Here is a 19,599-nt window from a genome sequence, read left to right as displayed (position 1 = left end):
GGGGAGATCAGTCTCTGCATGAAGCAGGGGTGTCAGGACTTACTCACAGATTAGGTGAGGCACGTGAGGGGGAGAGAGATATGGCTGATTTGATTTTTCCTGTTTTGATAGGAGCTGGTTTGGGGAGCAGGGAGAGGGGCTAGTGGGCAGGATCTAACGATCTGTGTGCACACATTAATGAAGAAGTGCTTACTAGACAGTATGTAACAAGTGCTCAATAAATATTAACACCTGCATCATTACACTAATCCAATGTTAGCAATCTGGCAGTTGAAAACTAACTTTTAGTGCATGGAAGGAGCAAAGATTAATATTAAACCCATGTTACAATTACCAAATAGAGAAATAAACTTGAACCAGGCTACTAAGTATATATCTAGTAAGTAAACTATTAAAGTCATAATCTAGGATGCATATGTTGTGAACTTATGGAAATTAGAATCTTGAATACCTATAGTTGTGTTTTGATGATTTTACAGGTTTGCACAAATATAATTGAGAAAAATGCAAATCCTGAGTGGAACCAAGTCGTTAATCTTCAGATCAAGGTTTGACTTTTTTTCTTCAATAAAAAGTAAGGCTACTTAATTTAATAGTTACTGAATAAGTTGAGAAATAACTATTTTGTTCTGTTTCCTTTTAACAGTTTCCTTCAATGTGTGAAAAAATAAAACTAACAATATATGACTGGTAAGTTAAAAAATAAACTTATTAATTCAAACTTAAAGAATTGAGTGTTTGGATTTTGGGGAACACTACTCTAGATGGTCTCTTACTTTTCAATTTGCTCCTTTTTTCTTCTTTGGCATAGTCACAGGGGGAGGTGATAAATTGCTCCTGGAATTGGGTGTTTTCTTTTAAAAAATTAATAATGGTATTGTTGCAGAAAACCTTCATGTATCTTGGTTCAATTGCTTGTAAACAAGGGAAGGGAAAAATAATCTGAAAAATCCCGCAAGATAAGAAATCAAGGAATTTTTAAAAAGATTTATTTATTTATTCATGAGAGACACACAGAGAGAGAGGCAGAGACACAGGCAGAGGGAGAAGCAAGCTCCTCACAGAAAGCCCGATGTGGGACTTGATCCCGGATCCCAGGATCACGCCCTGAGCTGAAGGCAGACTCTTTTTTTTTTTTTTAAGATTTTATTTATTTATTCATGAGACACACACACACACACACACACACACACACACACACAGAGGCAGAGACACAGGCAGAGGGAGAAGCAGGCTCCATGGAGGGAGCTGGACATGGGACTTGATCCCAGGACCCCAGGTCACAACCTGAGCCAAAGGCAGATGCTCAACCGCTGAGCCACCCAGGCATCCCTGAAGGCAGACTCTCAACCACTGAGCCACCCAGGTGTCCTGAAATCAAGGATTTATTTTATTTATTTATTTTTTATTTTTTGAAATCAAGGATTTAAATAGCATTTAGGCTATCCAAAATAGACTTCTGAAATGGAGTAAACCATTTCCTGAGAAGAATCACCAAAATGTTCCAACAGCTATTTTCTTATGGTTAGAAAGGAAAATGGACAAAGCTACCTATCTGATTGAATGAGAAGAAAATTCATTGAAAAGTTCTGATGAAATTTTGACTAGACCATCCTCCTAGCGAGGATGGCCATCATAAGGCCATTCTTAATGTAATGTTCTAATTGGATGAAGCATTCAGTTGGCAGTCCTTAACTCCTTGAGAGTGAAAATGGCAAATACTGTCCTCATCCTCATCATTAGTGTTTATTCTGGAGTTAGCTACCTTTTTTTTTGAATATGAAGTAGTGCTGTGCCTTGTGCCTTAACTACAATATCCCATTAGTCTTTAGAGTAATGCCATGGGTTAGAGACGATTATTAGTTCCTTTTACAGATGAAGATACTAAGGCTCAGAGAGGCCAGATGCATGGCTCACTGTCACTCCGATGGTTAGAGACTGAGTTGGGCCCCCATCCTGTCTAGCTGACTCCAGGATTTTTCCTTTGGCAGAATGTATTTGGCTTTTGTGTTAGCACCCTCTTGGTACTATGACAACAGGGCACTTTGGGAGGAGGATAGGAAGTCTCATTTTGTTCGATGATGACATCACCATTTATTGAGGGTCATGGAGGAGTCGAGAGGACAAAAAACCCCTTCCAGTGAGTGTAAGCTTGATTGAAGTACTTGAGACCCTCAGACAACATTGTGAAAGTGTTCTGTGGGCCTCAAGAGACCTCAGGAATGTGGATATGGGCCTATATATAACAGGTGACTACTCTGGCTTACCAGCTTTGATTGTGGATTGAGCCTTCCTAGAGTTGCCTGTGGCCACTACAAATGTGGTTCCTTTCTGACCTAGTGTGCCCTCTCCAAAGAATAGTGTAGACTAGGATGCACAGGGAGGCCCTGTTTAAGGAATCCTTGGGTCCAAATCTTGGGTTACATATCCTGTGGGTATTTGCATAACTGAGGAGAAGCTAAGAATTCTTTAAATGTAGTCTAGATCCTTTTGGATGAACAGAGAAGGTTTAAGACTTGTGCATGTGCTTAATATTCTTAAATATTTTTTTCTTATGCAAACTGTTTCATTAGTCTTTCTATAGCCTAATACTATTGTACTATACAATGTATAATATTATATGTAACATGTGATATTACTATAATACAGTATAATAGTATTACACAGTAGCATAATCTTTCTCCCAAATACTTAACCTTTCTTCTTTCCCGTGGGGTCTTAGATTCAGAGCGGATATATCACTATTTTGAATAAAGAAGAGGATGCATTAAACAGAGAGATGCTATTAATAGAAATCTTATGGGGTACCTGGATGGCTCAGTCAGTTAGGCATCTGCTTTTGGCTCAGGTCATGATCCTGGGGTCCTGGAATCGAGCCCCGAGTCAGACTCCCTGCTCAGCATGGGGCCTACTTCTCCCTCTCCCTCTGCCTTTCCCCTCAACTCGTGTTCTCTCTCTCTTTCTTGCTCTCTCTCAAACAAATAAAATCTTTAAAAAAAAATAGGAACCTTGTTTTTTACACCTACTATTTGTCCAGCCAGAGATCACTTCATGAGTTAGGCTTACAAACTCTCTGTGATATCCATGGAAAGATTCATCGAGTTTTAGTGGGAATACTTGTTCCTACCATGCAGATAAGATTTAGGTTCTAGGTAAGCAATGCCCTCTGCTGCCCTGCATCTGTTATACAGTAGGTTCTCAATTAATATTTGAATTGAATTGGAAAGGAATTTTTCTCACTCTAGAGGAGAAAAAATATATATATAGCCCATTGTAGTCATTAAATCAGAGTAATTAGTGTGAACATGATAAAATCAGATAGTGCACTTATCCTATGTAATGTGATTATATTTCACTCATTATATAATGTCCCTATAATTGGCTTATTCATTTTTTGGCAATGGTATTGAGTGGCTATAAGCAAATTCCTTGGCCTCTGTGTACAAACCATAGTTTCCATAGTTGAAATGAATTGTCTGATTAATGTTTCTCAATGGGTGGTTGGAGGATCATCTGTTCAAATCAGTTGGGATAATACAGATTGTGTAAATGCAGATTCTTGTTCTCCACTCCTGCCTTTATTAAATAAAAAGCATGAACAGGAGAGGAGAGGTGGGGTTTCCAGGTGATTTTTAAAGTACAGTAAAAACCTTGAGTCCCACTGGCAAGGATGATTTCTGAGGTCTAGGGACTTTTCCAACTCAACCTTATTATTGTTGAAGGGAAGCTATTTATTTATAGGTAGAAGCCTTAACCTGTTCTTTTACACAGGGACCGTCTTACTAAAAATGATGTTGTTGGAACAACATATCTACACCTCTCTAAAATTGCTGCCTCTGGTGGGGAAGTGGAAGGTAAGTCACTCAGCAGAGCTGAAACAAGACAGAGTGCAGAATTTTTGAAGCAGAATGAACTGGAGTAGCCACCTGGACTTGGTTTCTTAAAAGCCAAATGTGATGAGCCTAGTGAACTATTTTGATGATGTTTTGGTGATGACCAGAACAGTTAATTAGTAGTTAATAATTGAGGCAACTAACAGTTTGAAGACTTTATATTCTTGCTCCCATCCAAAAATTCTTCCCAGTAGCTATTTTATAAATTTTTGAGTGTCAGTACAGCGGGCTAGCACCCTATTTTTTTAGATTGGCATTGACAACAGTCCACTCAAATATAAAATAATACTTCCTTCTCCACTGACTTCTTTAGCAGGAACAAGGATGTCAAGTAGCAATGAGCCATGTAAACTCCACTCCTGAAGATAATGTGCATTTTGTTTTCATGTTAACAAGCATCGATAACAAATACACTTTTCGTTGTTCTCCATACTGAGAACTACTGCTTGCTTATACTTGGCATTAGGATTCTGTGCATATTCCAGAAATTATAATAAGAAATGAAGAAGAAAAATGAAGATTATAAGAGGAAAAAATGTAATGTTAACATATCTATGATATCAGCAGCTGATTTTTTGTTACCAAAACAAATATAACAAAAATTATTTTAATTGCCAATATATTAAACATATTGAATAAGTTATATGAGAAAATTTGAGACCAAATATTGTCTTGAGAAACTCAAGGTTCATCTCATCCTCATTTTAAGAGGGAACTTTATAGGTTCTTAAAAAATATATTAATTCAAGCAATATAGCATGAATAAGAATCTGAAAGATTTTAGGGATATAATGAAGAAAATAGAAATTTCTTCTCTTAAGAAGAAAAAAAAAGGCAACTAGAAATTCCAAGAAAAACAAAATACTGAACAGAAAGGCATAGTTCAGATATAAAGTCCCATGTGGCCATTATTCTAAACAACTGTTAAAAACTAAAGAAGATCCCATCTGCACATCCTCTGCTAAGTGGCAAAGGGGAACATATGACTGGATCTGTAGCAAAAGAAATGTAGTCACAACTTTTTCCTTTCCTCTGCAGAGACAGTATTTATATGGCTGCTATACTGTTAGCACTTGTAATGGATTTTTAAAAATTTTTTTCTTTTACCCTAGAGCCAAAGCTCTGAACAGAATATAAATGCTATTGCCCATCGCGATGTAGAAGTACAAAACATAGAGGTTAGAAGTGGAGGAAGGAATGGAAGAGAAGAGAGAGTAGGCCTGCTGGTAGCCTCTTCTTATCAAGTGAGGAATTAAGAAAGAAAGGCTAGATTAAATCATAATGGTAAAAAATAGAGTAATTAAAAAATCATACCAAAACCATGTGGGTGGGGAGGGCCAAAATGAGTTAAATTCATCTATCATTGGCAAGAAGTCATTCGATAATTACTTGGAGGTAATTATTCAAGACATATTGGTATAAGCAATTTTCTTAGTGATACAGCAGTAACATCCAGAGCACTAAAACCAGAAATCGTTATATGCAGGTTTCAACCTTGTCTCTGAGGCCTTCTCTCCCTGAAGGCCCTGTAATCAGTCTGATAAGAGTCTCAAAATAACAAAATGCAGCAGACATCCCCCCGTCACCACCAAAAAAAGGAAACAAATAATGTACCATAAACTACAAGCCCTTATGTGCAAAGCCTCAGACTAAATTAATTTGGATTTTCTGGTCTTGGTCCCAATTAAGTCAGACCTAAAACAAGTGCAGATTTTATGAAAAACATGAATGTTGGTAACTTCACCAGGCCTCTTTTGGTGGTGAGAAGCTCCCTCTTCTCAGGTGCCTTGCTGCCTTAGAGCTGGAGAGATTTGAATTATTTAATGGGTGGTGGTTTTGCCAGTTGTCCCAAAGGTTTGAGCTGTTTTGCATTTAACTGATGAGATTTGTGTAAATAACAAAAGAGTCATGTCATTTGGGTCTGAATTTGGGGTTTTTCTAGTATTGCTAAACCACTTACCTATATTGGATTTGATAACTTTTTCACTGTCTCTGTTATAATGCCCATGTTTCTCTTGTTTAACCAGTCATATTTTTACTATATAGATTTCTCATCTTCGGGATCTGGGGCTGCATCATATACAGGTTTATGCTTTGTAATTTTCCTATCTTCTAGATTTTCCTATTTACTCTTGTCTTATTAAGAATGTCTCAATTGACTGCATTTAGAACCTTTTTTTTTTTTACATTTTGCTGTCTCAAAACTATTTTGCTAGCGTATTAATTTTTGTACTTGTGCTATATGGTTGTCCTGCATGGCTAAGCTTAAAACAAGTGTGCTAAAAGGCTTCGCTACCATCTCACCTAGAGGCATACCAACCTATTTGGTGTCACTGTAAGAATTGTTTGTGAGAGATAACCTTGTCTGCTATTATTGTTTATGTTCAGTAGGTAGAGTTTTGGGGCACCAAATCAATTATTCAAAATATATGCAGTAACTGCTCCTTACTTTGAACATGGATCTCTAGGTTGGAAGACACTGAACGATTGTACCTTGAAGGTTTTCATCTTCCAAATGGGGGGATCATAACATGTCTTTTGATTTGTACAGCACTGGCCATCCTTTGCAAGTTTGCTCAGTCTCACATTTGACCATCACAATTCTTCTATTATTATGGTTCCTCAAATAGATGAGGACTCTGAAGTTTACAAAAGTTTGTCTTCTTTCAAGTAAACATGAAAACCCCTGCCATGCTAATTACCCAGGGTTGTGTGGTGAGGGGAAAGAGATATTGCAAGTGAGAAAGCTTTGCAAATATAAAGCATTATTGTCTACCTTTGTGTTACTGACACAATGCCCCATTCATATTCATTTTTAAAAATAGATCTTATTATTATCTTATCATCGATTTTTATATGAATATTAAGTAGTCCTTAGGTTTATAATGAACTTAGAAGATTTGGTAACACTTCATTCCTTCATAATAATATTTATGTGGTAGCTCCCTATGTTAGAACTAGCCTTTGGTGTTTAGGAAATCAAAATATGTTCGAATCCTTCCCCACCTACCAAAGGAATTTATAATGTTGTCAGAAATTAGCAGCTATTTAAAGTTCAAAAATTAAAATATAAAGTAATACCTTATAGAAATCCAAGATGCAAAGGAGCTTTGGAGAGGTGAATGAAGTTTGGAAAATATCGCTTGAAAAGCAGGTCCGAGGAAAAGGTTGATGACCCAGCTAATGAATTTTTGTTCATTGGAAGTTTGATGTAACAACTGTGCATAAAATGGGTTCGGAAAATTTGGGGGAAGGAAGAGACTTAGCTTGTGAGACTATTGGCTTTCCCGGGAGACAGTGCTGAGAAGCATAGAAGGAAGACTCATAGACACATAGAAGGAAGGCTCTCCATGTTACTGCATAACCAACAGGCCTAAGCATTTAAAATACTTGAAAAGAGATTTGCTTGGACAAAAAGAATTAAGCTATTGATATCACAATAACATACAGTAGATCGTAATTGACAAAGTGTGTCTCCATCCCTGGAAATGTTTAATGAAAAGCAAGTACTCATGACAAACAACTTAATAAGTCGCCTATGCGTACAGGCTGGGGATGAGGTGGGACTAGACGAGAGGGATGGGTCATGTACTGGAAGGTGCCCTTGTCTGAACTATGAAACTATAAACTATGAAACTCAAGATCTGGGCCTAATCTGTCATCTTGAAGGAACTTTGACAAGTCATGTCACTTCTGTGGACTTCAATTTGCCCATCCATAATGTGGCATGACTATGGTGCAAGAGTTTTAATGTCCCTTCTTTCTTGAACATTCTGTGATTCAACTTCTGGAAGTACCTTCTTTTTCTTACTATGGATCTCTGCTCTAGTTCCTTACAACATATATTCTAGCACAAGGAAAAATCTTAATGCTGCTTATTAATAATAAATTAGTCAACTTTGACATATTCCATATGGCAGAGCAGATAAAACCAAACCAATTCATATATCCAGATATAACGGTCATTTATTTCATCCTGCTCATTTGATAACATGGTAGCACAATCCAGAGAAATCTCTGTTGGAAAAATTCTTGGTTCTTATTTGCACTTCACAAGAAATTTCCAAACAGGTGTGAAATATGGTCGCTTACGGTGTTACCATATCTCACTTAGGCCGTCAGTTATTACTTTCCTATATCATTATTTAAATCTTTATTTTCTCTTGCTTTCTTCACTGAGATTGCACTTCAACTAATTTCTGCCAGGGAGCATGGTTCCTACCTCATCTCAGAAGTGTCCCAGCCCATTTACACATGTAGAAGAGCCTCAAATTAAAAAAAAAAAAAAGGCAAAATGTACTTATATACAGTTTGGTCAACTGTTTATTAATGGATATTCTGCTCATTTGTCACTCCACATGTATCTTTCTTCATTTCATTTAAGCATAGAGTTGGAAAGGGCCATAGAGGTGATGTGGTTAATTTCTCATCCATAGGGGAATTGTCTTGATAATAATCCTGAAAGTCTTGGCCTCAACATTTCCTCTGTCCCCAGTGCAACATATCCCATTGTTTGACACCTCTAATTCACAAAAAGATCTTCCTTATATTGAGTGAAACAAAGAATGCCTCTTTGTAGCACCCATAAGTAATCTTTACTTTTGGAAACAAATTCATCCTTTTTCCCTATAAGAGCATTCAGGTGGTTGGAGGTAGCCCTTACATTTCCCCATCTTCACCTACAATCTCCCTTTGACCCCCTATTTTGTTACATTGCCCTCAGTTCCCCTCATTGCACTAGGAATAGTCTTGCTAAGACAAGGTAGCAGAAATATGGAGCACTATTAGATGCTCATCGGAGAGAGAATGTTATGAATGGGAACTACTTTAGACCAAGTGGCATTTTGGGTGAACAAATACAGTTAATCTGATATACATCATTTAGTATCATTTAGTGACTTCCCCAATCAGTATAATTTTAATAACAATTACCAATGACACATTTAATACAATGCTAGTTATAAGCTTGCAAAAAGGGCAGCCCAGGTGGCTCAGCGGTTTAGTGCCACCTTCAGCCTAGGGCGTGATCCTGGAATTCCGGGATCGAGTCCCATGTCCGGCTCCCTGTATGGAGCCTTCTACCTCTCTCTGTCTCTCTGTCTCTCTCTCTCTGTCTCTCATGAGTAAATAAATAAAATCTTAAAAAAAAATAAACTTGCAAAAAATGTGAAGATCATCTTGTAAGTCTTCTTATTCTTTCATTTGAATAGCATTATCTTTCTGTAATAAGTTTACCTGAGCTATCCAGAAAATGTTTTTTATTTAGTATTTTATAGCAATAAGAGAAGGTAAATACAGCAAGTCTCACAACTGCTTATAATTTGCACTAATACAACTAACTCACAAATTAGAGGAAAATATGCTCACTCAGCTAACTAATAACTAATATTTATTTCAATAGATCAAGTGTTAAAAGCTTAAAATGTAATAATGATGTTATCTCTCAGCAAATACAGGAGAAACAGAGGTGGGCTTTGTTCCAACATTTGGGCCTTGTTATCTGAACCTTTACGGAAGCCCTAGAGAGTACACAGGATTCCCAGACCCCTATGATGAGCTAAATACTGGAAAGGTTAGTTTCTCAATTACGGTTTGTTATTAATAAACACTGATTAATGTGATTCCTTCTTATAATGCTTATAATTAAGTCTCATATCTAAGGAACTAGTGCACATGCACACACACACACACAAATAGACCCAACATGTGATGGATCAAGTGTTGAAGGACAGAAGTCCCATTCTCCTCAAGTCTTTGAATGCAAGGTTAGGAAAGGATCCTGGAGGCCATCTAATTCAGCAGTTAGCAATGTATAGCATAAAAAAAAAAAAGAAATGTATAGCATGGCCATTCCCCTGGTCCTCTACTTAGGGCAAATGTCAGCGATTAGTGCTGGCTCTTTCCTAACAAGCAATGTGCTGCCTCAGAATTCTGCTCAATACTGTGTTCTAGGAATGTACCAAATGATTGGAGATAACATGCCTGAAGAAACTGTTCACTATCACCGATTCAATCCACATCTTCATTTTATACAGATGAGGGTATGGAGGCCCAGAGATGGGAAATCCTTTTTCCAGCACGTTAGAAATAATGTCTTTGAGTCAGCTCTCAAGGCCCCCAAGAAAGGGACTGTGGTAGAGATAAAACGCTGAGGGATGAGGGGTAAAGGACTGACTGTGGAGGTGGAAGCCTTCCCTTCCTCTCCAGAAAATTCTATTGCCAGTGCTACTAGGTATGGAGGGAGGAGTATCCGCTCTTCATCTTCATGCTTAGCCACACCCAGACTATCTTCCTCTTTTATTTCCTGGCTCCTCTGAGACTTCCCCTGGCGGCCAGTATGGCAGACTTCTCTTCCTGAAAAGAGGAGAGAAGGAGCCAAGTTGTCGCAGATAAACTCAGACAACTACTTTAATAGGGTGAGGGAGACTTGGAGTACCTTCCTCTTCATCCCCCACCTCCAGGAACCCCTTCAGGATCCAGACCTCAGTCATGGCCAGGACCCCTTCCAGTCTCGGCTCCCCTGGCTCTCTCTGGGATCCTTCCTGAAATCACCGACTTTTCTTTCAGATACCAGAGAGCTGAATCCAACTGAGAGAGTTACTGACTGACTGATTTTGGAGGTTAGGGCCATGGGGAGGAAGCACAAAAATGTAGCTGAATGAGCCTGCCTAGAGAGACAGAGTTCTTTTGCTGCTGTTCACTCCTAGAGGAATAATCCTGTGTTGTTGCCTTTCAGGGGGAAGGAGTTGCCTACAGAGGCAGAATCTTGGTTGAATTAAGCACTTTTCTTGAAAAGACACCACCAGACAAAAAGCTTGAGCCTATTTCAAATGATGACCTGCTGGTTGTAGAGGTAATCGTTGAAGTGTGGATGATGCTTGGTATGGAAATGGGTATTAACGTTAGAGGATTGGTGGTGGGATGGATAGTACTGGCCTGCCTGAACAAGTGGGGACATCCAGGAACTGAAGAGTCAGCTTTGACAGAATGGGAGAGAGACCTGAATGCTCAAGGACCTCTTGATCTATTTAACACCCTCTTGATCTATCTAAAACAGCCCTATGGGGGTAACGAGACTTGCTTCATCCTTGTGATGTGAATACCCTAGTGAAAACTGGAGAGACTGACTAATGATACCTCCAAACTGAATGGCCCATTTGCTAATTGGAATTGTGTGGTCATGGGGAGGTTGCCACAAGAGCCATCCCAAATGGCATAGGTCCCACCACTAATCATTTCCACTTTCAGAAGTAGGCATATCTCAGGCTTCCCAGCATGTGAAGGCATGTTTATATTAATGCCCACATTATAATAGCTCTGAGCCCCATTCTTCCTTGAAAACAGGAAGTCTTCCAAATTCACCTCCCCAACCTTTTCTTTCTTCTTCTTTTTTTTAAATCCACTCTTTCCCCTCTTGGGAGACAATTTATGCATAACACCCATCATCCTGTGGTAGAGAGCTACAGATGTAGTTTTTTCCTAGTAAATTCAGATATCAGTGTTACTAACTCCGGGCAATAAATACCAAAATATTATTATCATGAAACCGTTAAATGCTCCATTTTTCTTGTCAATTATTTGGCATATACAGTACAGATTTGTTAACATATGTGATGAATAGCCCAGTATTAAACTAGCCCTGTCTCTATTGTTCACTGAATCATTTCCAACACATCCTGTGCCATTACTAGGGGGTTTTAAAAATAAATTATGCTAGTTTATTTATATTTTTATTTTTCACTTTAAAAAAATGAACATACAGCACTGTGTAAGTTTAAAGTACACAGTGTAATGATTTGGTGTATTTATATACTACAGTATGATCACCACTATAGTGTTAGCTAACACTTCCATAACATCACATAATTTTTTGTGGTGAGAACATTTCAGATCCAGTCTCTCAGCAATTTTGAAGTCTGTAACACAGTATGGTTGACTATAGCCACTATGCTCTGCATTAGATCCCCAGAACTTATCTATCTTCTAACCGCAAGTTTGTACACTTTGACCAACATCCTCCCAATTCCCCCAACCCCTGGTAACCACCTTTCTACTCTCTGTTTTTATGAGTTTGCCTTTTTTAGATTCCACATATACACAACACCATATAGGATTTGTTTTTCTCTGACTTACCTTACTTAGCACAATGCCCTCAAGATCCTTCCATGTTGTCACAAGTGACAGGATTTCCTTCTTTCTTATGGCTGAATAATATTCCATTTTGTATATGTATATCACATCTTCCCCCATTTATTTCTGAGAATCTTAGGTTGAAGCTTACATGTTCCAGAGATCTGAATTTTTTGCCAGAACAGCCAGCTCACTGATGCTCCTCAGCCCACTCTGCCCCTTGCTGGATTTTCCACACCTCCACCCAACAAGCTTCTTCAGGCTGCTGCCCTTCTCTTACCCTCCATTCCAAGCATGGGATAGACCTTTCTCTCTTTTTTAAAATTTAAGTTCAGTTAATTAACATATAGTGTATTATTAGTTTCAGAGGTAAAGGCCAGTGATTCATCAGTCTTATATAACACCCAGTGCTCATTATATCACATGCCCTCCTTAATGTCCATCACCCATTTACCCCATCCCCCTACCCCCTTCCCTCCAGCAACCCTCAGTTTGTTTCCTATGATTAAGAATCTCTTATGGTTTGTCTCCCTCTCTGATTTCATCTTGTTTTATTTTTCCCTCTCTTCCCCTAGGATCCTCTTCTTTGTTTCTTAAATTCCACATATGAGTGAGATCATATGATAATTGTCTTTCTCTGATTGACTTATTTAACTCAGCATAATACCCTCTAGTTACGTCCACGTTGTTGTAAATGGCAAGACTTCATTTTTGATGGCTGAGTAATATTCCACTATATATATACCACATCTTCCTTATCCATTCATCTGGGATAGACCCTTCTCTTATTTCTCCATTTTACATCAGAAATCAAATAGCAACTTTAGAAAAACTTTAAGTCCAGTTTGGGACAAGAGTAGGGTTACAGAGTGAAATGAGTAACTTAAAGTGGTTGCTAAAGATGGCTAATCTCAAAGCCCCTGGGCTCACACCAGCTTTCTGGATCTCTCACAGTTGGTTTCCCTGTCTGTCTCCAGCCTACTTCTTTGTGGCAGGACTCAGCTCCCCATCTGTCCTTACCCCCAGCACTACTACCCTGTACACATGGCCACCTCAGAGTCCATGTCTAACTGCCATGAGTTCCCAACCAAACCAGGCTTTCTCCTTCCTTCTAGGAGTCTCATGTCTGCCTGTTATGAGATTTATGCCTTTCAGTATGGTTGACTAGGAGAATATCCACTCCCTTTAGAGGAAACTCCCCTTCTCCCCCAGAGCACTGTGGCCTTGTTCATTGACTCCCAAGAAGACAATATTAGGAGGTTAGAGTCCAAAGCAGTATATTCTGGATTTTTCAGTCCTGGCATGTTTGGAACATGAGTAATCCAATTATTCATGAGACACACAGATTTCATGCCAGTGCCTTTGTCTTCCCCGAAAGAGAATATTGTGCTGTACATTCTTTCATAGATTACCTCTTTCTCCAACCCTCAGTCTAGGGAAGGAACTTAAACAACTATAAGCATCAGTCTAACCTCAGGGAATTAGATTAGGTTAGGTTAGGTTAGGTTGGGAATTAGATTAGATTAGATTGGATTAGATTAGATTAGAACATAGTCCTGGCTAAAACACGTACTTCCCAGTTCATGTTACCAAATAGAACAGTTGAATTCAGGTTATTTAAATTGTGAAAGAACCCTGGTAGGTATTTGTTTTATATTATAGTTAATGGTCTATCCAGGCAATCTTCCTAAAGAAAAGCAATGATTTGCCTTGAATGTGAATTCATATCTCTACTTCTAGAATCAGGAACTGCTTAGAATTTTTAAGTCACAGTTTTCCCAATTTTTTACATTAATGTATCCAATAAAAATTTTTAGGGCAGTTTTTTGTTATTGATTTTTGTTTGGTCTTATGGTTTTGTTTTGTTTTTTCCCTGAATCAGCCTCTTAAGCAAGTGGTTATAAAGGCCGGATTATTACAATAAATCTTGGGAGATAAGTCTTTAAGAAATTATCAAGTCTTTCTTCATCTCTCTACTCTTAACCCCCTACCTATCCCCACTGGTATACAGACACACAAATAATACCATTTGACTTATAATACCAAAGGTGCCATAATGCCATTCTTAGATTTAACATTAATGATTTTATCAAGCAGAATACTGAGAAGGGGTAACAAGTAACAGCTTTTAAAAGTGGCTGTGGGACCACTAGGCATAGGACATGAAGGGTCAGTGACAAGGAGACTGTGCCAAAGTAAACTGCCCAACTTGCCACCTTGGTATGTTTACTAAAGGTGGCTGACAACTGGGACAGGTGGTAGAAGAATCTGAATGTGATTTTTCAAACAATAATTATTGAGCACTTATGTAGGCCAGACTAATGGGAGAACTCAAGGAGGCTCTAATTGAGCAGAAGACAGAATGCATGTTCATGAAATGCTCCCAAAGGATATTAGGTCACATGTAGAAAGATTGGGAAGGAGTAGGAAGGAGGTGGTCTAGAAACAGATCCCAGATGGTGAAGACAAAACAATGGGGTCCTTCAGTGGCCAGGCAGAGGTTCCAGAAGCCAGCAGGTATCTGAATAAGGCTGAGATTAAAACACTTGATCTTCTACCTGCCTGATCCCTTAGGGAAGTGCAGGTTGAGCCCTGTGGCTTCTCCCGAAGGGTCTCTCGACTACAGCAACAGGCCAGGTTTGGTTCTAAGCAGCTTAGGGCTCTTTGGCAACTGAGCAGGAAAAACTCTTTCTCCCTCCTGTGTGTTCCTCCTTTCCTCTCCCAGGACCACCGCACTCTCACCACTTCTGACAACTGATGAGGGGGAGGGTGGGGATTTTTCCACACCAAGCAATTCTGCGACACCAGTTAAGTGTCCTATAACTTAACTCAATCCTGACACTATCTACCTAAAGACACATTAAGATCTCAGTCCCACAAAACTGTGCCTCCCTCACTTGAGATGCTAATCGAAAGTCCAGGTTCTGATCAATCAGCTATAAATTGCAGGTTCCTATGACTTCCTCCTCAGGTTCTAATTAACTTGCTAGAGCAGCTCACAAAACTCAGGAAAACAGTTTACTTAATGTTTATCAGTTTATTATAGATGATATGATAAAGGTTACAGATGGACATCCAGATGGAAGAGACAAGGTATGTGGAAGGGATTCAGAGTTTCCAGGCATAACATTCTCCCAACACCGTATGTGTTCACAAACCCAGAATCTCTCTGAATCCTGTATTTTTGGGATTTTTATGGAGGCTTCATCACATAAATATGATTGATCATTAACTCAATTTCTAGGCCCTCTCTTGAGAACAGAAGGTAGGACAGAAAGGTCCAAGGAACTGCCCCATCTTGAGCAGCTTGCTCACAGTGTGTGCTGATCTGTTGGGAGGTATGATGGCCAGAACCTAAATGATTATCTTAGAGCTCAACTCTGCAGTGTGAGGGTCCTGTTAGGGCTTCTGCAGGTGCCTGAAGCTCTGCTCAGGAAAATCCAGGGGGATTTCATGGAATCATGGCCATATGCAAGGCAGAACCAGCCCAGCCAGAAGTGGCATTCCCCACCCCTTCCAGAGCCTCCTCAGGCATTTCTTCTCTGCAGCCCCTGAATTAGCAGATGGCTCCAGATTAAATGTTGATTGTTGTTTCTGGGCCCTGACTTTGGTCCCAAATTATATTTCATATTTTGTTCTTTCTCTTCTCTTTTTCATCCCAGATGGTTTACAAAGAAGAAGCTATGCTGTATATATAAGTTCTAATACAAATAACTTCCTACTTTCAATTTTCACACAATTTGAACCAAACCCAGAATTCCCATAGTATTCCTGAACCATGACTAATTCAGGAGGATTAAGTTTATTACTTAGTGAGTAGGGGACTCCTGACAAGTAACAAAAGTCTCCCAACATTCTTTCTACCAAAGTGACAGTGAACTAATGTAAGGAAGTTTTTTAATGCACAGTTGTAGACAGAGTCTGTGGGATGTGGGGCCCAGCTATAAGTATATTTTGAAGCCCCTCTAGGTGACTCAATATGCAGCTAAGGTTTCAAACCAATGTTTTGGAAAGACTTTCAAAAACGATTGAGACTCAGAGGGATTTCTGATGAAATCCTATTGGAGGTTTCCATGACATCATGTCAAAAATTCCTTTTACCAAAATGGTAATTTTGTAATAGTGGAATGTCCTGCAGTTCTTCAAGACAACAAACTAAAGTTACTGTCAGATGTTCTTAAAACATTCCTCAAGAAGTTAAAAATAGAATTACCATGTGATCCAGAAATCCACTGCTGTGTATATGCCCAAAATTGAAAGCAGGGACTCAAATGAATATTTGTATACTCATGTTCATAGCAGCGTTACTGACAATAACCCAAAGGTAGAAGCAGTCCATTGATAGCAAGCCATCAATAGATGAATGGATAAACATGTAATATATACACACTGCTAAATTTATTAAACAAGGACGCCATCAGACAGAAGTGGCTCTAATGCCTTGGCAGCCTATATAAGCAAACCAGAATGTAAACCTATTAATGCCTGAAGGTTAGGAAATCAGGGGCACCTGGGTGGCTCAGTCAGTTAAGCGTCTGCCTTCTGCTCAGGTCATGATCTCAGGGTCCTGGGATCAAGGCTCTCATCGGGCTTCTTGCTCATTGGGGAGTCTGTTTCTCCCTCTGCCTCTCTCCCTGCTCATGCTCGCTTGCTCTCTCTCTCTCTCTCTCTCCTATCTCCAATAAATTAATAAAATTTATTTAAAAAAATCAAAACTAAAGGGCAGTGAATAGCAAATAACCATCTAGGCTTTCTCAAATAATGCAACCACTTAAGCTATAGCCAATCAAATAATTTCCTTGTCTTCCTCTACATTTGCTCTGTAGAAGTCTTTCCCCTAGCTCTTGTAAGTAGAGCACTCAGAGCTACTTCTGCTTTGTCACTGCCCAATCCAATATGTTTGCTCAAATAAAATCTTGAAAATTTTAATATACCTGTTTATCTTTCAACAGTACAGTGCAGAATTATTCAGTCTTAAAGAGGAAGGAAATTGAAATGTGTTGCAACATGGCTAAACCTTGAGGACATTACACTAAGTGAAATAAGCCAGTCACAAAAGGACAGATACTCTTTTGTATCTGTCAGTTACATGTTTTGTGTACATGAGATACCCAGAGCAGTCAAATTCATGGAAACAGAAAGTAGGTAGGAATGGGGAGTTGAGGTTTAATGGGTACAGAGTTTCAATTCTGTAAGATTGGAAGACTTATGTGGATGGATGGTGGTAATGGTAACATGGTAGCATGAATGCCCCTAATGCCACCGAACTGTACACTTAAACATGGTTTAGATGGTAAATTTTATGTTATGTGTGTTTTACCACAATTTAAGAAAAGAAAAAGTTTTTGAAACTATTGTCTAAGTACTTCCTTAAACACACTCTTATACAAGGTCGAAGATCTATCCATGATTGTGATTCATTTAATAGAATAAAGGCCATGGTATGATGAAAAGCAAAAGAAAGGAAAATCAGCTAATAAATATCCTACAGGGATCAAATAATTTTTGTTAGCTTCCTAGAGATGAAAATGTCATTACTTTTCTACTTAGATTATGGTCCTCAAATTGGTAGCAAGGTAGGAATGCAAAAAGGCAAATCCAACAACAAAAAAAAGTCATCCTGTGCCAAAGTTTGATAGCAATGTGGCCTCCAAATCTCAAATTGAAGGACTATAGATCTAGAAGTTCTTTCTCTATGGGCTTTCAGGACAAACTTGCTATGGTGAGAATCTGTCAAACCATTTGAGTATTATCACTCATGGATCTCCACAAGTTCTCTAGTGAAACAGGTAGCCAATGTTGCTATATAATAACCACTATAGTGGTTTTGCAAGTGTCTACAGAGCCTGGGTGCCAACAGGGATCTGGAAAGACTTTAGATGCAGACAATATTAAGTGGAAGAATGCCTAGAACATAATGAAACACAGCAGTTTAAACCAATGTATGGCTCTATTTGGCTAAAGAAGGCAAAGTACCCAAAGATCAGCAGGGATATGATCCACAAAGAAGGAGACATGCCATCTGAGCAAGGATTTGGGGCAGGTGGATTCAAGAGATTTTATGTGCCCAGATGAAGGAAGGCCAGAAGGGCCCATGGTGGTCATTTCTGCTAGTCTGAAAGATCCTCAGTGTGGTCATTGTTGACCCTATGATCAGCTCCCAACTTCACACACCCACCCACCTACCCACCCCCCCCACACCCCCCCCACACACACATACCTACATACACACATACACAGTAAACCAGTAGTTTTTTTAAAGGTAGACCCATATATGCTAACACGGAAAAAAGACATTTTTAGGTGAACCCTTTATCCCATTCTATGGATGTAACGTAATTTTGTTTAACCAGTGACCTATTGATAGACATTTGTATTGTTTTCATCTATTCTCTATTTCAGTCAACATTGTAGTGAACATCCTGGTACTTCTATCTTTGCCCACTTGAATGAGTACAAGAGAAACTGCTAACTTTAAGAACATTTTCTACTGGTATATAATGCAACACTAATTGTTAGGTTTAGAATTACACCTGCTAGAAACTCACATATAAATAAAAGCAAAAGAAGTCTCACTGAGGCTCGTGTCTGCTCAAACTTTCTAGAAATACCAACGAAGGCGGAAGTATAGCCTGTCTGCTGTGTTCCATTCAGCCACCATGTTGCAAGATGTTGGCGAGGCCATTCAGTTTGAAGTCAGCATTGGGAACTATGGCAACAAGTTTGACACGACTTGTAAGCCTTTGGCATCAACCACTCAATACAGCCGTGCCGTATTTGATGGTAAGAGTCACTCTAACCGTCTCTCCTTATGCATTTACAGTGGGTGCACCCAGCATATTCTTCCACTAGCAGCCATTATGTTCAGCATATGCTTTGTGAGAAGAAAAGGTGGAATAGGGAAGAGAGGTGGCTGGAGTCCAAGCATCTTCAAGACTGGTCAAACCCAAGAAGTCGCAGGTCCATTGCCAGGGTCTGAACCCTATTCCCCTTCCCATGTCCAACTTTCACACTGGCTCTGTCTTATAAAATCAAAAGATGGCAACTTGCTGAACTCTGAGACCCCCAAATCAGCTCCTGCTCTGCCCAACTCCACTCGACCAAGCCCCAAACTGCTCTTAGACTGAGTAGTGAAAGTGCACAAGACTTTGGCTCAGGAAAGCTGGAAAATCCAGCTTCTGGTCTTCATTCTGTGACTCGCCAGCACTATGACCTTAGCGATATCACTTAATTGTAACCTTCAGTTTTAGCCTCTTCTCCCAAGTTGCTGTGTGGATTGAATAGCTGTATTTGAACAAAGGTGGATGATAAACAGTCCCTGCTTTTAAGGTGTTTGCATTCTAGTGTATAAAATAAGTCATAGTAGAAAGCAGAGTATGAGAATGCTCTTGTTGATGGTATCAACAAATAGTTTAAGACTATACAGAGAGGAGAAAGAAATTCTGATTGAATGTTCCAACAGTATTGCCATAGTTTTTACCTAAGTTCTGTACAAGCAATGTTAAAATATAAGATGTGCTAGAAAATGTTGGCTGATAATTCTTAACCATTATAAGGCTCTCAGTAATACAAAACC

At 39.1% G+C, this 19,599-nt stretch overlaps 1 protein-coding gene across 3 annotated transcripts in view; it reads left to right on the top strand.

Moving 5' to 3' along the window:
• The window catches only part of MYOF (myoferlin), a 142,349-nt gene that overhangs the window by 61,120 nt on the left and 61,630 nt on the right, over window positions 1-19,599 (top strand). For all 3 annotated transcript variants that reach the window (XR_011997511.1, XM_025990771.2, XM_072739533.1), the window contains exons 14-20: window positions 480-548; window positions 647-690; window positions 3,772-3,854; window positions 5,940-5,978; window positions 9,341-9,465; window positions 10,630-10,746; window positions 18,629-18,806. Coding sequence is in view for 2 of the 3 variants with exons in the window: in XM_025990771.2 (XP_025846556.1) it covers window positions 480-548; window positions 647-690; window positions 3,772-3,854; window positions 5,940-5,978; window positions 9,341-9,465; window positions 10,630-10,746; window positions 18,629-18,806 (655 nt within the window). In the remaining variant the exon portion in view is untranslated. The remainder of the gene's footprint in view (window positions 1-479; window positions 549-646; window positions 691-3,771; window positions 3,855-5,939; window positions 5,979-9,340; window positions 9,466-10,629; window positions 10,747-18,628; window positions 18,807-19,599) is intronic.

Source organism: Vulpes vulpes, chromosome 15, assembly GCF_048418805.1.
Source record: "Vulpes vulpes isolate BD-2025 chromosome 15, VulVul3, whole genome shotgun sequence".
Classification (NCBI taxonomy): domain Eukaryota; kingdom Metazoa; phylum Chordata; class Mammalia; order Carnivora; family Canidae; genus Vulpes; species Vulpes vulpes.
Note: the sequence above shows the minus strand (reverse complement) of the source record. Positions and strands in the feature narration are given on the sequence as shown.